General features: G+C 47.0%; 1 protein-coding gene across 1 annotated transcript; it reads right to left on the reverse strand.

The window, feature by feature from the left end:
• Positions 1-667: 667 nt before the first annotated feature.
• On the reverse strand, positions 668-20,067 carry LOC117441027 (valine--tRNA ligase, mitochondrial-like). The gene is made up of 19 exons (XM_034077225.1): positions 19,976-20,067; positions 18,921-19,048; positions 18,673-18,776; positions 16,359-16,440; positions 15,751-15,827; positions 15,515-15,602; positions 14,887-14,980; positions 13,899-13,969; positions 13,693-13,818; positions 13,366-13,470; positions 11,561-11,629; positions 11,399-11,477; positions 7,692-7,822; positions 7,219-7,371; positions 4,209-4,442; positions 3,325-3,436; positions 3,039-3,241; positions 1,877-2,026; positions 668-1,023 (listed from the first exon to the last, which is right to left on the reverse strand). The coding sequence occupies exons 1-19, from the start codon at positions 19,989-19,991 to the stop codon at positions 934-936; spliced, it is 2,112 nt and encodes a 703-aa protein (XP_033933116.1). The 5' UTR covers positions 19,992-20,067; the 3' UTR covers positions 668-933.
• Between the last annotated feature and the right edge of the window lie 140 nt (positions 20,068-20,207).

Here is a 20,207-nt window from a genome sequence, read left to right on the forward strand (position 1 = left end):
ATATTACATAATTGTCCAGTAAAGGGTAGAAGTTATACAAGCATTCTCAATGAAGGAGACCTGGCAACAATAATCGTAAAAAGGCCTCTCCATTGGACTCCTTTGTTTACGACAGTAACATCATGAGTATTGGCTAGCACTCAAATACATTGTGCATGATAGGCTTAGGGCCGGGACATCCCTCAGCTGGTTGACCAATCACAACAGAGCCAGCTAACCAATCAGAGCAGACTGGGCTCTGGTTTCACACAGAGGGTGAAAGGAGGTGCTGCAGCACAGTACGAGAAAAAGAAAGAGCTTTTTGAACATTAAAGCATGGAGACATGTCCCAGTAGAATAAATACTAATATAAACCTGAAATGACCATAAGATGTCCCCTTACAAACGTGGACTTAACGCCCAGACATATTTGGGTTAATACATTGTGTCTCTTTTCCATCTCCTTCTCTATTGATTTGAATACGACTGATACAATTTACTATCATCGCAGTCCATCAGCATTGATGCGATGCCATATTTGCTGCCGCTCTTCCTACATCCAGGTCCAGTCAGGATAAGCAACCCCCACCTGGTGTATTTATGCATACTTCCTCCTGATGTGTTGGACCCTGATTACTCAGGTGACACAATGCTGACATTCACAACAATGACACACATTCAGTCAAGATGGAGAAAAGATGACATCCTTTTAAAAACAATGATCAGTGTTGACAGAAAATTACGTTTGTGATGACAATGCAAGGCCATGACACAACAACGTGCCATACAGGAGAAACCTCTCCATAGCAACATCCAGCACAAGTCCACCTGCAGGTCCTTAGCAACAGAGTACAGTCCTGCATTATGTTAACACCATGATGTGATATTGTTCAGTGCCTCTCTCCTCCAGCCGTGTAGATCTCCAGCAGACGTTAGAATAATTCATCATCTCCATCAGTAGATGCTGTTGTTCTGTGTCTGCGTCTCCTGCAGGAGCTTCAGCTGCTCCTTGATGGTGTTCACCTCCTGCTGCAGGGCCGACGTCTGAGGGAGGAGCAGGGGGTGGGGAGCAGGGAGGAGCAGGGAGGAGCAGGGGGAGCAGGGAGGAGCAGGAGGGAGCAGGAGGGAGCAGGGAGGAGGGGAGGAGCAGGGGGGAGCAGGGGGAGGAGGGAGGAGCAGGGGGGAGCAGGGGGGAGTAGGGGGAGGAGGGAGGAGCAGGGGGAGCAGGGAGGAGCAGGAGGGAGCAGGGAGGAGGGAGGAGCAGGGGGGGAGCAGGGAGGAGCAGGGGGAGGAGGGAGGAGCAGGGGAGCAGGGGGAGCAGGGAGGAGTAGGGGGAGGAGGGAGGAGCAGGGGGAGCAGGGAGGAGCAGGGAGCAGGGAGGAGGGAGCAGGGAGGAGGGAGCAGGGAGGAGCAGGGAGGAGCAGGGGGAGCAGGGAGGAGCAGGGGGGAGCAGGGGGGAGCAGGGAGGAGCAGGGGGAGCAGGGAGGAGCAGGGAGGAGCAGGGGGGAGCAGGGGGGAGCAGGGAGGAGCAGGGGGAGCAGGGGGGAGCAGGGGGGAGCAGGGGGGAGAAAATAAAACATGTCCTTACATTAAGAAACACCAGCGCCCTGCATTGAGTACACCAGAGAGGGCAGAGGACAGAGGACAGAGGACAGAGGACAGAGGGGGCATTCGTTGCACGAGGAACAGGACGTACATGTTTTGCTGGAGAGCTTATTGTCAGCAATATTCTAAAATCCAATGAAAGAAACCCCAGAGCTTTTCCCTTGTGATGTAACTTCTGGGTCGAGGTAGGAACACTAATCAGTACTGCCCCACTCTGTCTCTCTGTGGCCTCAGAGCATGCTCTGAAGCCCGTCAGCCCGTCAGCCCTATGGTGCATGAGCCCGCGCCTCACCTTGCTGTGCGTCCGCTCCCTGATGTGAGCAGGGACCTTGCTCTGGGAGGCCTGCTCCTGCTGTCTGAGGAGGAGCTGCTCCAGCTTTGGGAGGAGTCTGTCTCTGCGCAGGGACAGCTGCTGCACCCGTTTGTCCACGTCCCCTCCACTCTGAGGACAAACCGTACGTTACACATCACCACGCCAACCTTCAGCCAGTGCTCACAGTACTTTCACCTCCTGCTGGTTTGCATTTGAACTTCAGGCCACACAATGCCAAGTGAAGGCAGAACCAATGAAGATATTGGCAATGTGTTTGATTATTACACAGCTTCCATGAATACTAGATTCTTATTGGTCAATTTGGACATTGCAGAGGTTGATGATTATCGCTAACAGAGGAGAACAGGGCGTTGGTAAGAAGGATGCTCTTAGCAATGGACTGTGTGCAGCCATAGCTAACAACAGGAGGAAGCTTAGGACGTGTGAAGAGATTGACATACGAGCACTGACGTCAGAGAGTCCCCAGAAGAAGACATCCGAAGCTGTGCGCAGTGCAACACAATATGTTCTCTTGGAGGAAGCAATAGGATTATTTTTAAATCAATAGAGATTGATTCCTCCATCGTGTAGCCGCGTAACGAGCAGGGGGATGTGCAGCGCGGTGGTCATTATTAATAAAGAGACATCATCTCCTACTTCGTTCTTCTTCATCATCTCATTAAGATCAGAAGTGGTGCGTTGATCATCACCTGGACATTACATCTACTCTCTCCACTTTGATCACATGTTCAGCGCTGAGTCTCTGTGTACAGTTTAGAAGTAGAAATGAGTAGATTAGCGATGATGCCTCTACGTGAAGCTGATGGCGGTGCGGTCAGCAAATAAATCACTCATCAATCATTAATAATAATAATAATAATAATACATGGGACTTTTATGGCGCTTTTCATGAAGCTCAAAGACCTTGGATGATCATCGATTCATTGATGATTGACATATATCAATCGTAAATCAATCATGCATCTGAAATCATGCTTGGGTTATTATTGACTGATGGATGAGGGCGGAATAGGATTTGACTTTTACTGAATACAAATGATGAGAAATAGGCCCTTCATCCTTTGGTCCTCCACTCTTCAGCTAGCTGGCAGCGGTGCCAGAGCAGCAGGAGCCAACACACCTGGATGTGGAGGTGCAGCTGACAGGTGTGGTCCACCACAGCCACCAGGCTGCCTGTAGGTGGGGGGGTGGAGAGGAGAGCGGGGGGGCACTCTGCTCCATCAGGACAGTGGAGATGGAGGCCGGAGATGCGGCTTAAAGTCCAGACAGCGGGTCCGAAGTGAAGCAGGACCTGCGCCTGGCTGGGGGAGCACACCGCCCACACTGACACACAGGGACACGTCAGACGCCACGTGGAGACACATTGAGCTCCAATGTTCTTTGAGTGTTTTGTTGAAAGAACTTACTGGCAGGTTTCTCTTTGGTCATGCCACACTGGGCTCGCAGCGATCGGGCCGCTCGGACCACTTCCTGCACCAACAGGAAGTCTCTCTCCTCGTCAGGGAAGTGCCAGTGTGCCTGTCAGGGTGAGAGGTTAGAGGGGAGAACACGGCGAGTGGAGATCTCTCAGAACTCAAAGCACGAGTTATAACCCCAATATAGGAACGTCCTCTAATGTGGCGCACGTGTTGTCTTGGACTCAAGTATGATTAGTTTAGGGGTCAAAGGTAAAGGTCACAGACTGCAAAAAATACTTCTTTGGCCATAACTCAAGAAGTCATTGCTAATCATGACAATTTCACACAGATGTTTAATAAGGATAGGATGATGACGTGGTGACTGGAGTCCAGATGTGATGATGTCCGCCTCCTTACATCTGAAGAGCCTCTTTGAGCTTCCCGTTCGCCGTTTCACTTTCTATCAAATGTTACCAACTCAGCATCTAAGATAACAACTCATCTGAAGATGTGATGTAGCAACATTTATGCTAACGCTAAATTAGCTTTATCAAGATACGCTACATTACGCTGAGTCAGCTGTCTGTGCTGTTACAGGCTCTCCATCACATCAAATAGGTGAGGGACTAAGGGCAGACTTCAATTATAGCTACCAATATTACTACCCAATATTTAGTTCTGAAGTTACAACATAAAAGTGATAATACATACTGTGTTTGTTATCTGTTGTGAACTTTTGGATTATATTATTTAATATCATGCCTATTGTACCTCATTGCATTCCTTTAAACATGTTATATCATGTACATGCGTTTGCTATTCAAATAAAGCTTATTATTATTATTATTTTATTGTCATGGTGTAAATCTGGAGTTGGATGCTTGCGTTCCTACCAGCTGGGAGGAGCGGGGGTACGGCTGCAGACACAGGGTGGGGGGGACAGCGGCAGCAGCCGGGCTGAAGGGCTGGAGCCTCTGCCACAGCTCCTCAGTGATGAAGGGCATGAAGGGGGAGAGCAGGGCGAGAGACATGGACACACAGTGGAAGAGGACGCTGCGGACCCCCTGCTGAGCCCCCACACTCTGCTCTGTGTCCGGGGGCAGCGCCAGCACAGGCTTCACACACTCCTGCAACACACACACACACACACACACACACACACACACACACACACACACACACACACACACACACACACACACACTCCCTTTGAGACTGAGCACCATGTATAATGCTGACGATACAGAGGGAAAAACCGAATGTGTAATTCTACTCTTGTTCATGTTGGTGATTAGTGTAGCCGTAATACAGTTGATCAGGAGTGAGTCCTAAAACACGGAGATTAGTCAGCATGTAATCCCTCCCCTGTCTCCCCATGTGCTGTGTGTTCGTCTGTGCCGTACACACGCTTGAGGGATTTTCACTTATTGTTCTGATAAATACCCCACTGGTGAATGTCCGAAGCGTCTATGTGTCTTAAAAACAGCCAACAAGTGAAAACATTTGCCAATGAATCGCCACCACACGTAACACTAGCCTCCTTCAGCCTAGCGGTGGTGATATGAATTCATGTGACCGTGCCAGTGTTGTAGTCAAGTCACCAATTCACGAGTCCAAGTCACCCTCGAGTCACCACTCTTCGAGTCCGAGTCACCAAGGGAGAGTCGTAGTCGAGTCCGAGTCCAAGTCCGAGTCACCCAAGGAGTGTCCAAGTCGAGTCCGAGTCCGAGTCATCATTACCTGTGTTCGAGTCACAAGTCTTCATGTATTAATCTTCGTGGATATATGTTTTGAAATGTAGCTGCTCCTCTACATTGCTGTTATCCTGTCTATTGAACTGCTGTGAAGCGAGTTTGGCTACAATTCTTGTAATAGGTGCTATACAAATATAAAGCTTATTTCTAATATTAATATTATTATTATATATAAATAAACTATATTTAAAATGAGTTACCTTTTAGAGAAGTGATTATATTTGTATGCCAATATTTTCCTATGGTAAAGTTTTCGTTTTGCACTTTTATTTTGATAGTAATAAGATCGGGACTCTTATTTTGAAGGAACTTTTACGGGTTAAATCAGTTTACCAATAAAGATTTATCCCCACAAAGCACATGGCTACTTAGCATGCAAAATGATGTCATTCTGCATGTTAAGTATGTGCTTTCGTTATCGGCTGAATCTTTATTTATTGATTAGATCACGTTACTCTGATGATAGTGTTCAAGACAGCCTATCAGGGTTTCCGCTAGGATTTTTTCTCGCCGGTCAAATGTCCGGGCAGAATTTATTTTACCGGACTAATTTGAAACTTACCGGTCATATTTCAATAATAATAATAATAGTTGTGTAGCAGAGTTTCCGTTAGCAGGTAATTACCGGACTCTGAGCAGATATGCTTCAGTTTAAAACTCAGTTCACGGGATCATTTTTATATTGCTTCAGTTTATAATCGTAACAGATCGAAAAATTCAGATTCATTTTTCAATAAATGATTCCACAAACAACAAACAACATAATTATTACATTCAAACAAACTACTTGTAGTAGATAACGTACATTATTCAGAAGTTTACATCAACTTTGAATAATAACACGGGAGAAACGGAGCCTCTCTTTTCCCCTCTCTCTCCCTCTCCCTCTCTCTCTCTCTCTCTCTCTCCCTCCCTCCCTCTCTCCCTCTCTCTCCTGACAGCCCGTCAGTTTCTCCTGCAGCTCCTGCAGCTCGCTAAACAGAGGGCGGGGCTTCAGGTGATTATGCAGAGCTGCGTGTCTCGGTCAGACTCAGCAGCTGATCTGATCTCTCTCTCGCTCCGGTTACACTTCACTCGCGTTTATGTCCATATGGATCAGATCCAGCTCTCCTGATCGGCCTTCATAGAGAGCACCGATCAAACTATTAAGAGTGAATATCGGCCGATAATGACCGGCGGCCGATCGATCGGAGCCTCCCTAATTATTACCAGACATTTTGACCGTCAGGTTTTGAATTTACCGGTTTTTTATAAATGTTACCAGCTAAAAACCGGTAATTACCGGCTAACGGAAACCCTGCAGCCTATATGTCTGAACTCGATCCTTAGAGTAATGTGTTACGGAGCCTTCTCTTCTATATTGTTTCCACATAACGAGCATTGTGCGCTGCTCTTTTCCAATGTGGAAGCAGAATGTGTGAAAGCATACAGCACGATGCGGGGTGTGTCTGTAGACATCTCTAGACTGGAACAGCGGGGCCCAGTACGTGAACTCGCCATACAGGATAGAGGACATCAGACTCCAGAGAAAATGTGCTCGAGTCCGAGTCCAAGTCGGAGCGTCAATGTACGAGTCGAGTCCGAGTCATCGTGGGGGGGGGGAATTCACGAGTCCGAGTCCGAGTCGCGTCAATCAGTGCGCGAGTCCGAGTCGAGTCACGAGTCCCGAAAATCGGCACTCAAGTCCGACTCGAGTCCAAGTCCAAGACTCGAGTACTCCATCTCTGGACCGTGCTGTAGTTCAAATTATGACTCAAATATATTTTAGAAATCCCCATGGCAAAATACAGTTCTTCACTGTGGTGTTTTTTACAATTACACAAATGGGCCTGAAATACACACGTACACAACTTAATGGAGGCTGTCAGTGTTCCGGCCTTCTGAAGCAGCTGAGGTGCAGTGCCTTGCTCAAGGGCACAGGTCCCAGGAGGCTGTCTTGCACCTCTCCAACTACCAGTCCGCACTATAGTTTGGTCCAACCGGGACTTGAACCGGCGACCAATCGGTTTGCAGGCCGAGTCCCTACAGACAAAGCTACTATCTTAACGTCACATTTGTACTCCTGGCTATTGCATGTACCCTTCCAAAATGTAATGTGTGCAGAACAAAAGCCCGTCGTCCCTGCACCGCTGTGTGAGTTGCTCCTCACCATGTAGACGTCGCACAGGCTGTGCACCCAGAAGGAGTGCAGGGCTGAGGTGACGGTGTGCAGCTCAGAGGCCTCCAGGCCCTGCTCACACTGCAGCACGGTGCTGTACAGCCGGGAGCAGACCCAGCGCTCCATGCTGCCCACTGCTGCCGTCTGAAGAGGGAGAGGACACAGTTATACAACATGCTCATATCTTCAGTGGTTATACAACAAAGTGAGATGCAGTTACAATTACAAAAGAAAAGAAGAAAAACATATTTGTATGATATAGTTCACAGAACAAAAAACATCAATAATTCTGATCAACTGTCATATTTAACTGAGAGTCATTAGTAATGTATTGTATCATACTACAATGTAACTACAATTAGTGTTTGAACATCTTATTCATTAAAAGACAAGCATTTTACCGTTTTAACAGCCCAACGTTTTATATAAAAAATAAGAATACAAATACACTCCAGCCGCTGTACCTGCTCCAGTGTGGTCACTGGTGTGGAGCTGTCCCCCAGCACTCCCAGTGTGAACTTCAGCGTCTGCCACATCTTGTTACAGAAGTGTCGGCAGCTCAGGACCTCAGATATGGACAGACTGATGTCCTCTCCTGAGGAAGAGGCAGACAAAAGTCATACACAGGGTGAGGGAAAATACATATCGAGGAAATAATAACTTCTTCAAAGCCAAATATTGGGCTTAAGATAACATTGACATATGAACACTCGTATCGAATGACATCTTCCTTGGGTCCAGGGTGACCCGTGATAAAGTTGAAGAACTGGCAGAGGAGGTGGCACTGGTCTCCTGCTCTCTCCCAAATGGAGCGTTTCCCTCTTCAAGCTACCTAACTTCACTCCTTCCACCTTTGAATTCCATCACAGTAACCCATCCTATACAATGAACCATTGTTGTTCTCTACCGTCCACCAGGCGCCTTGGGGGAATTAGATCATCTCCTCTCACACATCCCTGAAACTGGCCCTCCCGCTGTACTTCTCGGAGACTTCAACCTCCAGACAGGGAAGATAGACGAACTAACATCTCTGTTCACCGCCTTTGCTTTCTCACTGTCTCCGTCCCCACCAACTCATAAAGCTGGCAGTGTCCTTGATCTCATATTCTCAAGGAACTGCTCTTCTTCTAACCTCTGTGTAAACCCGCTCCACACCTCCGATCACTTCTTCATTTCATTCTCTCTACCCCTTTCCGAACATAACAAACTAATCTCTTCTCATCCTGCACCTGTCCGCCGTAACCTTCGTTCCCTCTCCCCCTCTACCTTTGCCTCCTCGGTGCTCTCAGCCCTCCCTTCCTCCGACTCGTTCCAACTCCTGCCTCCAAACTCTGCTGCAGAAACTCTCCTCTCTACTCTCTCATCCTCTCTGGACTCTCTGTCCTCTCACATCTCGGCAGGCTCGTCAGTCCCCTCCTGCTCCCTGGCTAAATGACGCACTGCGTGCTAATAGAACCGTCCTTCGGGCAGCAGAGCGGAAATGGTGGAAATCCAAACACCGTGACGACCTCCTAACCTATCAGGCTCTCCTCTCCTCTTTCTCTGCTTCGATCTCTCAGGCAAAAAGCACTTTCTTTCAAAATAAGATCCAATCTTCCTATTCCAATCCTAAAAAACTATTTTCCATCTTCTCCACCCTCCTGGACCCTCCCAAAGCCCCTTCCCCCTCCTCCCTTCTGTCAAGCGACTTTGTTAACCACTTTGAAAAAAAGGTTGATGATATTCGCTCTTCTTTTTCTGACTCACCTCTCCTCACCGCTGGATCATCTGACCCTCCTTTCACCCACACACTGACCTCCTTTTCCCCTCTCTCTCCAAGTGAGGTTCTTACCCTCATTACCTCTGCCCGCCCTACCACCTGTCCTCTGGACCCTATCCCTTCAAACCTCCTTCAGACTATCGCTCCTGATATTCTACCGTTTCTCACCCATTTCATCAACACTTCTCTAACTTCTGGTCACTTTCCAAACAGTCTCAAGGAGGCAAGAGTAAACCCTCTCCTGAAGAAACCCACTCTCAACCCGTCTGATGTTTTAAACTACAGGCCTGTCTCTCTCCTCCCGTTCCTGTCTAAAACACTTGAACGCGCTGTCTTTAGACAACTCTCCTGCTATCTCCATCTGCTCATCATCTCAAGCTCAACCTTGATAAGACTGAACTGCTTTCCCTTCCGGGAAAAGATTGTCCCACTCTTGACCTAACAATCAACATCGGCACCTCTGTTGTTTCCCCGACTCAGACTGCAAGGAATCTGCGTGTGATCCTGGATAACAACCTGTCCTTCACTGCAAACATCGCTGCTACAACCCGCTGCTGCAGATACACGCTTTACAACATCAGGAGGATGCGTCCCCAGCTGACCCAGAAAGCGATGCAGGTTCTGGTCCAGGCTCTCGTCATCTCACGCCTAGACTACTGCAACTCCCTCCTGGCTGGTCTACCTGCATGTGCCATCCGACCTCTGCAGCTCATCCAGAATGCAGCGGCTCGTCTGGTCTTCAACCTTCCTAAATGTTCCCACACCACGCCGCTCCTCCGCTCCCTCCACTGGCTTCCGGTAACTGCTAGAATCCACTTCAAGACACTGGTGCTTGCGTACCATGCTGCGAATGGATCTGGCCCTTCCTACATCCAGGACATGGTTAAACCGTACACCCCAGCACGTGCACTCCGCTCTGCATCAGCCAAACGACTCGCTGCACCCTCGCTGTGAAGGGCACCCAAGTTCCCATCAGCAGAAACACGTGGGTTTGCTATCCTGGCTCCAAAATGGTGGAATGAGCTCCCATTGACATCAGGACCGCAGAAAGCTTACACACCTTCCGGCGCAGACTGAAAACTCATCTCTTTCGACTCCACCTCGAGCGATAGAACTATTAACAAAGAACTGCTAACAGAGCACTTATATACTAATAAAGGACTGGCTTACCTAAAGCCAGTTGAGTAGCACTTGAAACGATTGGCTCTTTGAAACCTGATGTTCTTATATGATTCTGTTTTCTTCAAGGTTGTGTCTTCCTGGTCGAATGTACTTATTGTAAGTCGCTTTGGATAAAAGCGTCAGCTAAATGCAATGTAAAAGAAATTCCCTCGAGGCGTCCCTGGGACGTAGCATTCAGGCCAATGGGACAGAGGTGTTGTCACAGTGACATCTGACCCACCAAAACGTAATCAAAAGTCCTTGAGTCCCTGGCGATGTGTGTGCCTGATGTGTAAAACATTTCCAGGGCGTTACTGAAAACTTCATTAACAAAAATGGGATGTATGTGAGATGACAGAGAATCTAATCAGTTCATAAATTCCATCGATGCGTTTCTCAGATATCACATCCTCGAGAACAAAACAAGGAACAGATTCAGCAAGAGTTGGTATTAAGAAAGTGCAAAGTTTCATACCCAGCCCTTGCCTTACATCAAATGGCACTCATTGTCCCGTGGGGGGGTAAACCCACCAGGCACAGGAGAGAGGACTAACCAGAGACATGTCACATGGCAGACACACTGTGAATCTGGCTCTTCCTACATCCAGGACATGGTTCAACTCCAGCACGTGCACTTCTCTCTGCATCGACCAATCAGCTCGCTTCTCCCTTACTGTAGGTGGGACCGAGGTAGCCCCCAATAAAAACATGCCTGTTTGCTATCCAGGCTGAGAAATGGTGCAACGAGCTTCCCTTTACTATCAGGTCAGGAGAAAGTCTACACATCTTCTGCAGTAGTAGCACATGAGCCATATGGGTAGCTTCCCTCTAGTCATGGCCCCGCCCCCTTTTTTGGTGAAAACATGAGCTGCCATTTGACCGGTGGTAAATACAGATAGTGAGGTCTTTCCCAATGCAATCAAAATGTAAGGAAACCGTACAGTTTTTTATTTACAAGGAGCCCAAATATGACGGTCAGTCAGATAATCCATTACACGATGTCATTGGAGATCGATGAACAGCTATGGTGGTGAGATTAGAAGCAATAGGAGATCGATGTCCTTTCAGTCTAACAAATGGCTAACACTAAAATAACACTGTTTTATATTTCCGTTCAGTTAAGTGAAACACGCTGTCATCACTCTGCTACCAGGGGGCCACCAGTAAGTGATAACCATCACATCTTCCTTCCGCCCAGTCACACAGCTCCACACTCACCCCCCGTCAGATAGCGTGTGCAGAGTCACTCACCCTGCATCTTGTGAGAGCAGAGGGCGAATCTCAGAGCATCGGTCCCACACTGAGGGATCCCTTTGGGGAAGTCTTTCCTCTGTGGGGAAGCAGATGGGAGAGACAGATAAGAGAGGAAGTAATGAGTGTGCTCAGCCAGCCACAAAAGAACAGATCGCTGACCTGCGCTTCCATGGAAACCAGACGCTCCCGGGGCTCCACGTTTCCCTCCTGCACTTTCTCTTGGAGTCTCTGCGAGGAAACAAACAAGCAGATGTCTTCAGAGGGAGTCTGAACAGACGGCTGACTCAGCGGGGGGGGTCCTGCTTACATTGTGTGTCCCCTCACAACAGGAAAGGATTCATCTTCTCACATCCCAGAGATCACACTCTGCCAAACTCGGAGTTTCAAGGATCAGTTATTGTCATTCTGCACCACAGGGCCGCACGATGAACGCAGCTGATGCAACACTCGACAAACACGACGAAGCCTTAATCTGTTATTATACTGCAAACACATATCCGCCAATAGAGTGTGGTGGTGGCAGACACAGCTGATAAAGACTTACAGAAAGAGTTTTGTAAAGTAGAAGAAAACTCTTGTTTTTTAACAATCAAATGCCTTTATTGTAATGACATTGGCATATTAGTGCTAAAAACGCATTTCTTAAGGATGTGCCAGGTGATACTTCCTGTGAACGGAAGGAGGAAGACAGCCCTTCGAGGATAGGCCTTTTTACATTTATCTAGTACACGTTCAAATCTGCATTCATCTGAGTGTTTGATGAAAAAACTAGGAATTAAATAAGATGGCTGGAGTCACCAAACATGTATCCTGAGGTGCTTTTATTGACACCAACGTGCTGAAAAACACAAAGTAACAAGGATCTTACAGGAAGAAATCAAAAACCTCATATATACATACAGGTCGAGGACATATAACTGGTACCTCTCTGCTCTACAGCCACAGTCCGACCCAGTGGCCAGGGTGTTATACATGTTAAGCCCCTCCCCCTAGGACAATCCACTATGTATACCCCTAACCAATGTCATTCTAATCTACACACACATTCACAATGCAAGACAATCACCCAAACACAACAAATCAAAATAGGTCAACATATTATCTCTCTGACCACAGAAGCCCCAGACAATAACATGTTTACACTCGCAAGAAAAGTGCCACCCGCGCCCATGCACTACTTGGTATGCTCCAATTGAGCACAGGTGTTCCCGCTGATTGAGCCTCTACTTAAGGCTGCTTCTTTCTGTGGCTCTGTTCGGCCTTCACAACCTTGAAGGAGAGGGTCAGCAGGTTACTTGCAAAAAGACTTCCAATAAATCTGTTTTGAACAAACAATGACTGGGTTTTATTTGATCAAAGTCCAGTAAGTTATGGATGTGTTTCCCTCCGTGTGCCTTTTACCGTGCCCCTATGCCCACTGTGATGAGGGCTTCTTCTTCACACTGAGCCAAGAGGAATCGGAGGCGGGGCTTAAAGAAAACTCAAGTGCACATTCCCTATGTACCTGGATGATCCGGGTACTTTTTTAATCTAGTCAGTCCATTTAGGGCTTTAGTGCCACTGAGCAACTCTCATAGGAATGAACGGTGCCCCGCCTCCAGTTCTCTTTATGCATCCATGGTACAGACGCCTATGTAGCACCTGGTCACCATTATCACTTAACATCCACAATAGTTGTGTTGCGAGCAACAGGAGGAGGGAGGTGTGTTTCTTACAACTACTTTAGTTTCAGTTTCTGTTCAGGCTGATGGTGGAAGAATTTACAATGGCTTTTTGTTCTCTCAAAAACAGGAAGAAGGCAGGTGGCATATGTGGTGTTTTCAAAAACACCCAATATATGACCGTAGACTGTTAAAGTTGTTCTGTGTACTGATTGAGAAAACAGAACATGTCCACCTGCTGGCCCTTCAGAGGTAGACGTCAGCGGGTCATGAACAGTAACACAGAGCAGCAGGCCCACCTACCTCCAGGGAGACCCCGTGTATCACATCTAAAGGGTCGACGACATTCCCCAGAGATTTACTCATCTTCCTGCCGTGCTTATCTCTCACCATAGAGTGGAAGAGAACCTGGAAGGCATGATGGGAACAGGAAAGAGATTCAGAGGGAGTCAGGCAAAACAACTATTTGGATGTTCCAATAGAAGAGCATGGTTTAGGTTCAAAGAGACCCTTTATGGCAAAACCCAATCCATGCTATAAGCTCCTGTGGGGGCCCAACAGTGATGATGATGATGATGATGATGATGATGATAATATTTGTTGTATTTTCGGCGTGTCTCCTCCCCCTACCTGTTTAAAGGGCAGCTGTCCGGTCAGCTCCGTGCCCAGCATCACCATCCTGGCCACCCAGAAGAAGACGAGGTCACTGCCCGTCTCCAGGAGGGAGTTGGGGTAGAACTGCTGCAGGTCAGGGGTCTGCGGGAGGGGAAGGGGTTATACCAAGCAGGGGGGGCTGTATACTGAGGACTGTGATCTGCTGAGAGGAGGTGCAGTACCTGCTCAGGCCAGCCCAGCATGGCGAAGGGGAACAGCCCCGAGGAGAACCACGTGTCCAGCACATCTGGGTCTGACAGGGTATGCAGATGTTAGTGATGAAGGAATACATCTGTATGTTATCATGAAGGTCGTAACAGAGCAGCACATCTGTATATCAAATCAAACTAACAGATTACACAAACGTAGGTTCACCACCAATTCTTATATTCACTTCCAATAGTTCCATCAAAGATATCACAAACAGATCTTCATGATTTTGGTTCATCTTTCAAATGTTTATGGTTAAAGTCAAATGTATTACTAAAAGTCTGGTACTGTACTATCATTTCAGCACTTGTACATGACTTCTATGCTACCCTTGAGACTTATACATATATTTATATTAAGCATGCAGTATGTAGTTATTTCGCAATAAGTTTTGAGGTCTCTGACTGAAAACGATGTATTTGAATACAAAAAATATTTTATTATAACCTTTCCGCTTCAAATTACTTTGTTTCCTTGTGCTTTCATTAACTAAAATGAATATTGAATTAGTTAGATAAAAAACATATATATATATATATAAATATCTGGAGTAAGTCCAATACATTCAATGAAACGATGTATGATAGAAATAGTTGCAGCACAGCAGTTAGTAGTCGTAGAATTAGATAGCAAAAGCAAAGGCTAATATATTAGCAGGAGCAGCTTGGAGCAGGCTGTGGCTCAGGGAGAATGGGCATGTATCAATCAGAGGGTCCCCTGACCCGGACCCTGACCCTGCAGTCAACCTGTCAGAGCGTCCCTGGGCAAGACACTTAACTCAAAATAGCTCCTGTTAACATGTCTACGCTATATAAGTATATGTTTGGTATAAAAGCGTCAGCTAAATGATACGGTATGTAATGTAATGTTATATAGCAAATGTGAAACACTGGGGGTGTGTGATGGTCATTGTACATGAGGCACAGAAACAGCAGAGAGTTAGGGGGGGGGGGAAGTCACCCTGAGTCAGAGTGATGTCCTCTGGCTTCACTCCATATCTGACAGCGGCTCTTTGTCGGGCCTCGTGCTCGCTCCGTCCCCAAACCCACCGCTCCTGACACACACACACACACACACACACACACACACACACACACACACACACACACACACACACACACACACACACACACACACACACACACACACACACACACACACACACACACACACACACACACACACACACACACACACACACACACACACACACAGTCAAACCAATCACTTCATAGTAGTATTATTCTGAAATCCCGAGGTGGAGGTCGACACAGATGCTGCACTTAAGTCAAAGTAAAAAAAGTATATGCATTAAAATATACTTCAAGTACAAAAGGTAAAGTGCTCATTCTGCAGAATGGCTGATTCCAAATGGTAGCATCGTATTTTTGATTGAATTGCTACTGATGTATTATTATTGTGTTTGATGCAGCTGGTAAAGGTGGAGTCAGACTGTGAATGTACTTAATAAATAAAGTAGCAGGAAATGGAAATACTCAAGTAAAGAAACTCAAGGTTGTACTTCAGTAAATCAATGTAGTTACTGTCCACCAAAGCTTAAATCATGCCCATGTCCACAACCACCCACCTCCTGTGTGTGTGTGGGGTCGGGGAGCTGCACTTGGTAGGCGGGGATCTGATGACCCCACCAGAGCTGCCTGGAGATGCACCAATCACTGCGGGGCAAACAGAGCGACATTGTTGACAAGCAAAGAGCTCATTCATCAGCACAGTGGAGTCACCTCACACACACATCCCAGCCAAACACTCCGCCACTGTCCTCCTCTGGGCTCACACGTGGAGTCAAAGGTCAAAGGTCAGTACCTGATGTTGGACAGCCAGTTCCTCCAGGTCTTGCTGTAGTAGTGAGGGACGATCTGCAGCTGCCCGTCCTCCACAGCCTGACAGGGACATGGGACACGTTCACCAAGCATGAGGTCACATGACTATTCATTACTCAAGTGTTTTGGAACCAAATAAGATACGAGTGAAACGTTTCCGTTCTGTCTTCCTTTTGACACCACCCGTACTAGGCTCCATCTGGGTTAGAATTTTGTCGTGGGTCCAGTTCGTTTTCAAATATTTATCCTTGCTATTCATCTGGTCACCAACCTCTCCTGAATCCCTTAACTCTACTGTATTATATCAGTCATATTGCACCACCTACTGCCACCCGCTGGCAGTGAAGGGTATTTCATTACTTAACCAGTCACTACGTTGCAGGCACAGACGCTCAACAATGACAAATGATCTGCAGCAACGAAATAAAAAAATGTTGGACGAGTGAAATGTTGCAATTTTCCACGTGACGTTCTCTCGGTTGAAAATCACCGATTTACATGACGGGGCATGACATGAAAACCTGTGATGCGAATAAAAAAGAAAATGGCATACATACAGTTTGACCTCACTGAGCCTCTCCTCCAGCTCACCTGGATAGCCTTTTTTGCCATTTCATCACAGCTGATAAACCACTGCTTCTTCAGAAGAGGTTCAATGATGTCTCCTGAGCGGCTGACAAGGAGGGAGGAAGGAGAGAAGGGAGTTACAACTACGTTGTTGTGTGCAGTGTGTGTGCAGTGTGCATGCAGTGTGTGTGCAGTGTGCATGCAGTGTGTGTGCAGTGTGTGTGCAGTGTGCATGCAGTGTGTGTGCAGTGTGCATGCAGTGTGCATGCAGTGTGTGTGCAGTGTGCATGCAGTGTGTGTGCAGTGTGCATGCAGTGTGTGTGCAGTGTGTATGCAGTGTGTGTGCAGTGTGTGTGCAGTGTGTATGCAGTGTGTGTGCAGTGTGTGTGCAGTGTGCATGCAGTGTGTGTGCAGTGTGCATGCAGTGTGTATGCAGTGTGTGTGCAGTGTGTGTGCAGTGTGCATGCAGTGTGTGTGCAGTGTGCATGCAGTGTGTGTGCAGTGTGTATGCAGTGTGTGTGCAGTGTGCATGCAGTGTGTGTGCAGTGTGCATGCAGTGTGTATGCAGTGTGTGTGCAGTGTGTGTGCAGTGTGCATGCAGTGTGTGTGCAGTGTGCATGCAGTGTGTGTGCAGTGTGTATGCAGTGTGTGTGCAGTGTGTGTGCAGTGTGTATGCAGTGTGTGTGCAGTGTGCATGCAGTGTGTGTGCAGTGTGCATGCAGTGTGTGTGCAGTGTGCATGCAGTGTGCATGCAGTGTGTGTGCAGTGTGCATGCAGTGTGTGTGCAGTGTGCATGCAGTGTGCATGCAGTGTGTGTGCAGTGTGCATGCAGTGTGTGTGCAGTGTGCATGCAGTGTGTGTGCAGTGTGCATGCAGTGTGTGTGCAGTGTGTATGCAGTGTGTGTGCAGTGTGTGTGCAGTGTGTATGCAGTGTGTGTGCAGTGTGTGTGCAGTGTGTATGCAGTGTGTGTGCAGTGTGTGTGCAGTGTGTGTGCAGTGTGTGTGCAGTGTGTGTGCAGTGTGTGTGCAGTGTGTATGCAGTGTGTGTGCTCTCTGAAATCTGGCAACAGAGTGGGTGCAGTGTCTAATAGCAGCAGTAAGCTAACGAGAGGCTACGTTCAGCTGGTGACTCGGGAGTCGGACAGAGAACATGTCAGGAGTTTGGAAGTATTATGAAATTGAAAGCGAAGGCAGTGTAACAGCCAGATGCAATGTTTGCAAGGCAGAGGTTCCGCGTGGTGGAAAGAACAGAGCTACGTTCAACACGACCAATCTAATACGCCACCTGAGAAACAAACACCAACAACAACACGACGAGTACACAGCGGCCACTCAGGTAACGGCACTGAAGCAACCGACACTTTCAGAGACTTTCAAAAGGAAAGAGAAACAGCCCCAGAACAGTGAAAAGGCCAACACAATAACAGCCAGATAGCTGAGTTCATTGCGTTGGATGACCAGCCGTTATCTGTTACCTTTTTTCTCTTAATGCATTGCATAACGATCGGATCGGGAAAAATCGGTATCGGCAGATTGTCAAAATCAAATGATCGGCATCGGATCGAGAGCAAAAAAAGGGTGATCGGGACATCCCTAGTTAACACCGGTCATTTATTTTGCCCTTATCTTTGTCTTTGAGTTACCGTGGTAGTTGGGGAGGCTCCTTCTTGATGGAGCAGAGGCTTGGACGAGGGCTACTTAACACTGGAAATAGTCACTGAAGCCAAGTTGGGCCAACCCACGTGCTGCCACATCAAGGATGTGAGCTTCATTGACTTAATGCCACTATACAGGTTCTCATGTGTCATTGTGGTGGGTCCTTTTGTTTAGTTGCTGTTATATTTGTTAGAGTTATTTACTGTTGACATCTTTTATAGCTTGTAAGATTGTTGTTAATGTTTTAATAGTGTTTTTAGTTTTTTTGGGTAAAGAAAAACCCAGTTATCTTTAAACGACTCCTGTCCTTGTTACCTCAGTGCTTAGTCCCTTACAATTACCCTGTACCGTCCTCTTTGTGCTATAAGATGAAAAACAGCTGTTAGAGTAAGCCTTAGTATTAAGAGTGTGTGTGTGTGTGTGTGTGTGTGTGTGTGTGTGTGTGTGTGTGTGTGTGTGTGTGTGTGTGTGTGTGTGTCTGTGTGCGTGTGCGTGCGTGTCTGTGTGTGCGTGCGTGCGTGCGTGTGTGTGTGTGTATGTGAGTGTGTGTATGTGTGTGTGTGTGTATGTGTGTGTGTATGTGCGTGTGCGCGTGTGCGTGTGCGTGCGTGTGCGTGCGTGTGTGCGTGCGTGTGTGTGTATGTGAGTGTGCGTGTGCGTGTGCGTGTGTGTGTGTCTCTACCTGCAGACGGGTAAAGTCATGGCGTGGTTCTTCTTTCCTCTGAACAGCTTCCTCTCCACCAGAGCGTCCACCACCATCTGCCTGGCGTCGAAGCGCTTCACTCCCTGAGAGGACACCAGGTGACACAACAGAAAGCCAGCCGTGTTTACAGGACCCTGAGACAGCTGGCACACATGAAGAACTTCTCCTCAACACGTCATACTGTTATACCACAGATAACAACATCATAGTAACAGTGTGTTCAGCACCTGCAGCCACTGTCCACAGGCCGTCGTCATGTTCCCGTCTCCACCAATCACAGTGAGGCGTGGCAGTGAGTGTCTCTGGGACAACAGGAAGTCAGTGTGGTCATGAGCGGGAGTCACCTTCACTGCACCTACATCACACACACACACACACACACACACACACACACACACACACACACACACACACACACACACACACACACACACACACACACACACACACACACACACACACACACACACACACACACACACACACACACACACACACACACAGACACACACACAGACACACACACACACACACACACACACACACACACACACACAGGGAAGTCCAGTTCACTCCATCAGACTGTTTGGGTTAAAGTATTGAAGATAAGAGCAGCATCACCTTTAGATGAAGTCGAAAGCAGTTACTGGCTCACAGTAAACCAATCAAATAAGTTTGTGCAATCAGTGGAGATCTGAATAAGTTAAATTGCAATAAAATATGTTGATACATATATAAACATATAAGCCTTAATTAATGTCGGGAAAAATACAACAGTAAGATCCAACATCCTGTATTTAAATATCTTAAGCAAATAAATAAATATAAAAAATAGATATTATATTCATATGACTATAATTGTCATTTATTCTGATGCTTTAGCAACAATGTTTCCTGTTACTTTGAACTGGTTTTAAACCTAAAGCTGCAAATGAAAACATATTTAGTAGAGATACACAGATTGAGTCAAATGTACTTTTATTTGTGACTGACTGGTTGCTGATAATAAGGTCAAATCATCGTTTCCCATCGGTTCAGTGTAACAGGAAAAACTCTGCCATGGAATTGGAACAGGTTTTTTTCCTAGTTTAAGTTACTATAGCAACTAAGCTTGAACTATGTACAATTGGCTTTATAGAACCAAATCCACTGAGAATGATTCAGACCGGCTGAAATAAGCCTGGCTATTGTGGTTAACTCTTTATGGAAGGGGCCTGAGGTGGACTAGATGACAGGAACAGCTTCAGCGTGTTATTCTGTGTCTGACTGCAGTGTTTCTCACCAGTTCCCAGCTCCATGTCCACCAGAGGGTCAGTGATGATGGGCAGCAGTCTGCTGGTGAACGGGTGTCTGCACTGCTTCCCATGAATGGCCTGGAAGTGGACAACATGGAAAGATTTATTGTTTTTGTTTTGATTTTTAAATAACAGGTGTTACATTGTGCTTTCAACGGAGCTCAAGCTATATGTATTATTTTTGAAGGGTTATTCTGCTTTATTACAATTTGGGGTTTT

Source organism: Pseudochaenichthys georgianus, unplaced genomic scaffold (genome assembly GCF_902827115.2).
Source record: "Pseudochaenichthys georgianus unplaced genomic scaffold, fPseGeo1.2 scaffold_1410_arrow_ctg1, whole genome shotgun sequence".
Taxonomy (NCBI): domain Eukaryota; kingdom Metazoa; phylum Chordata; class Actinopteri; order Perciformes; family Channichthyidae; genus Pseudochaenichthys; species Pseudochaenichthys georgianus.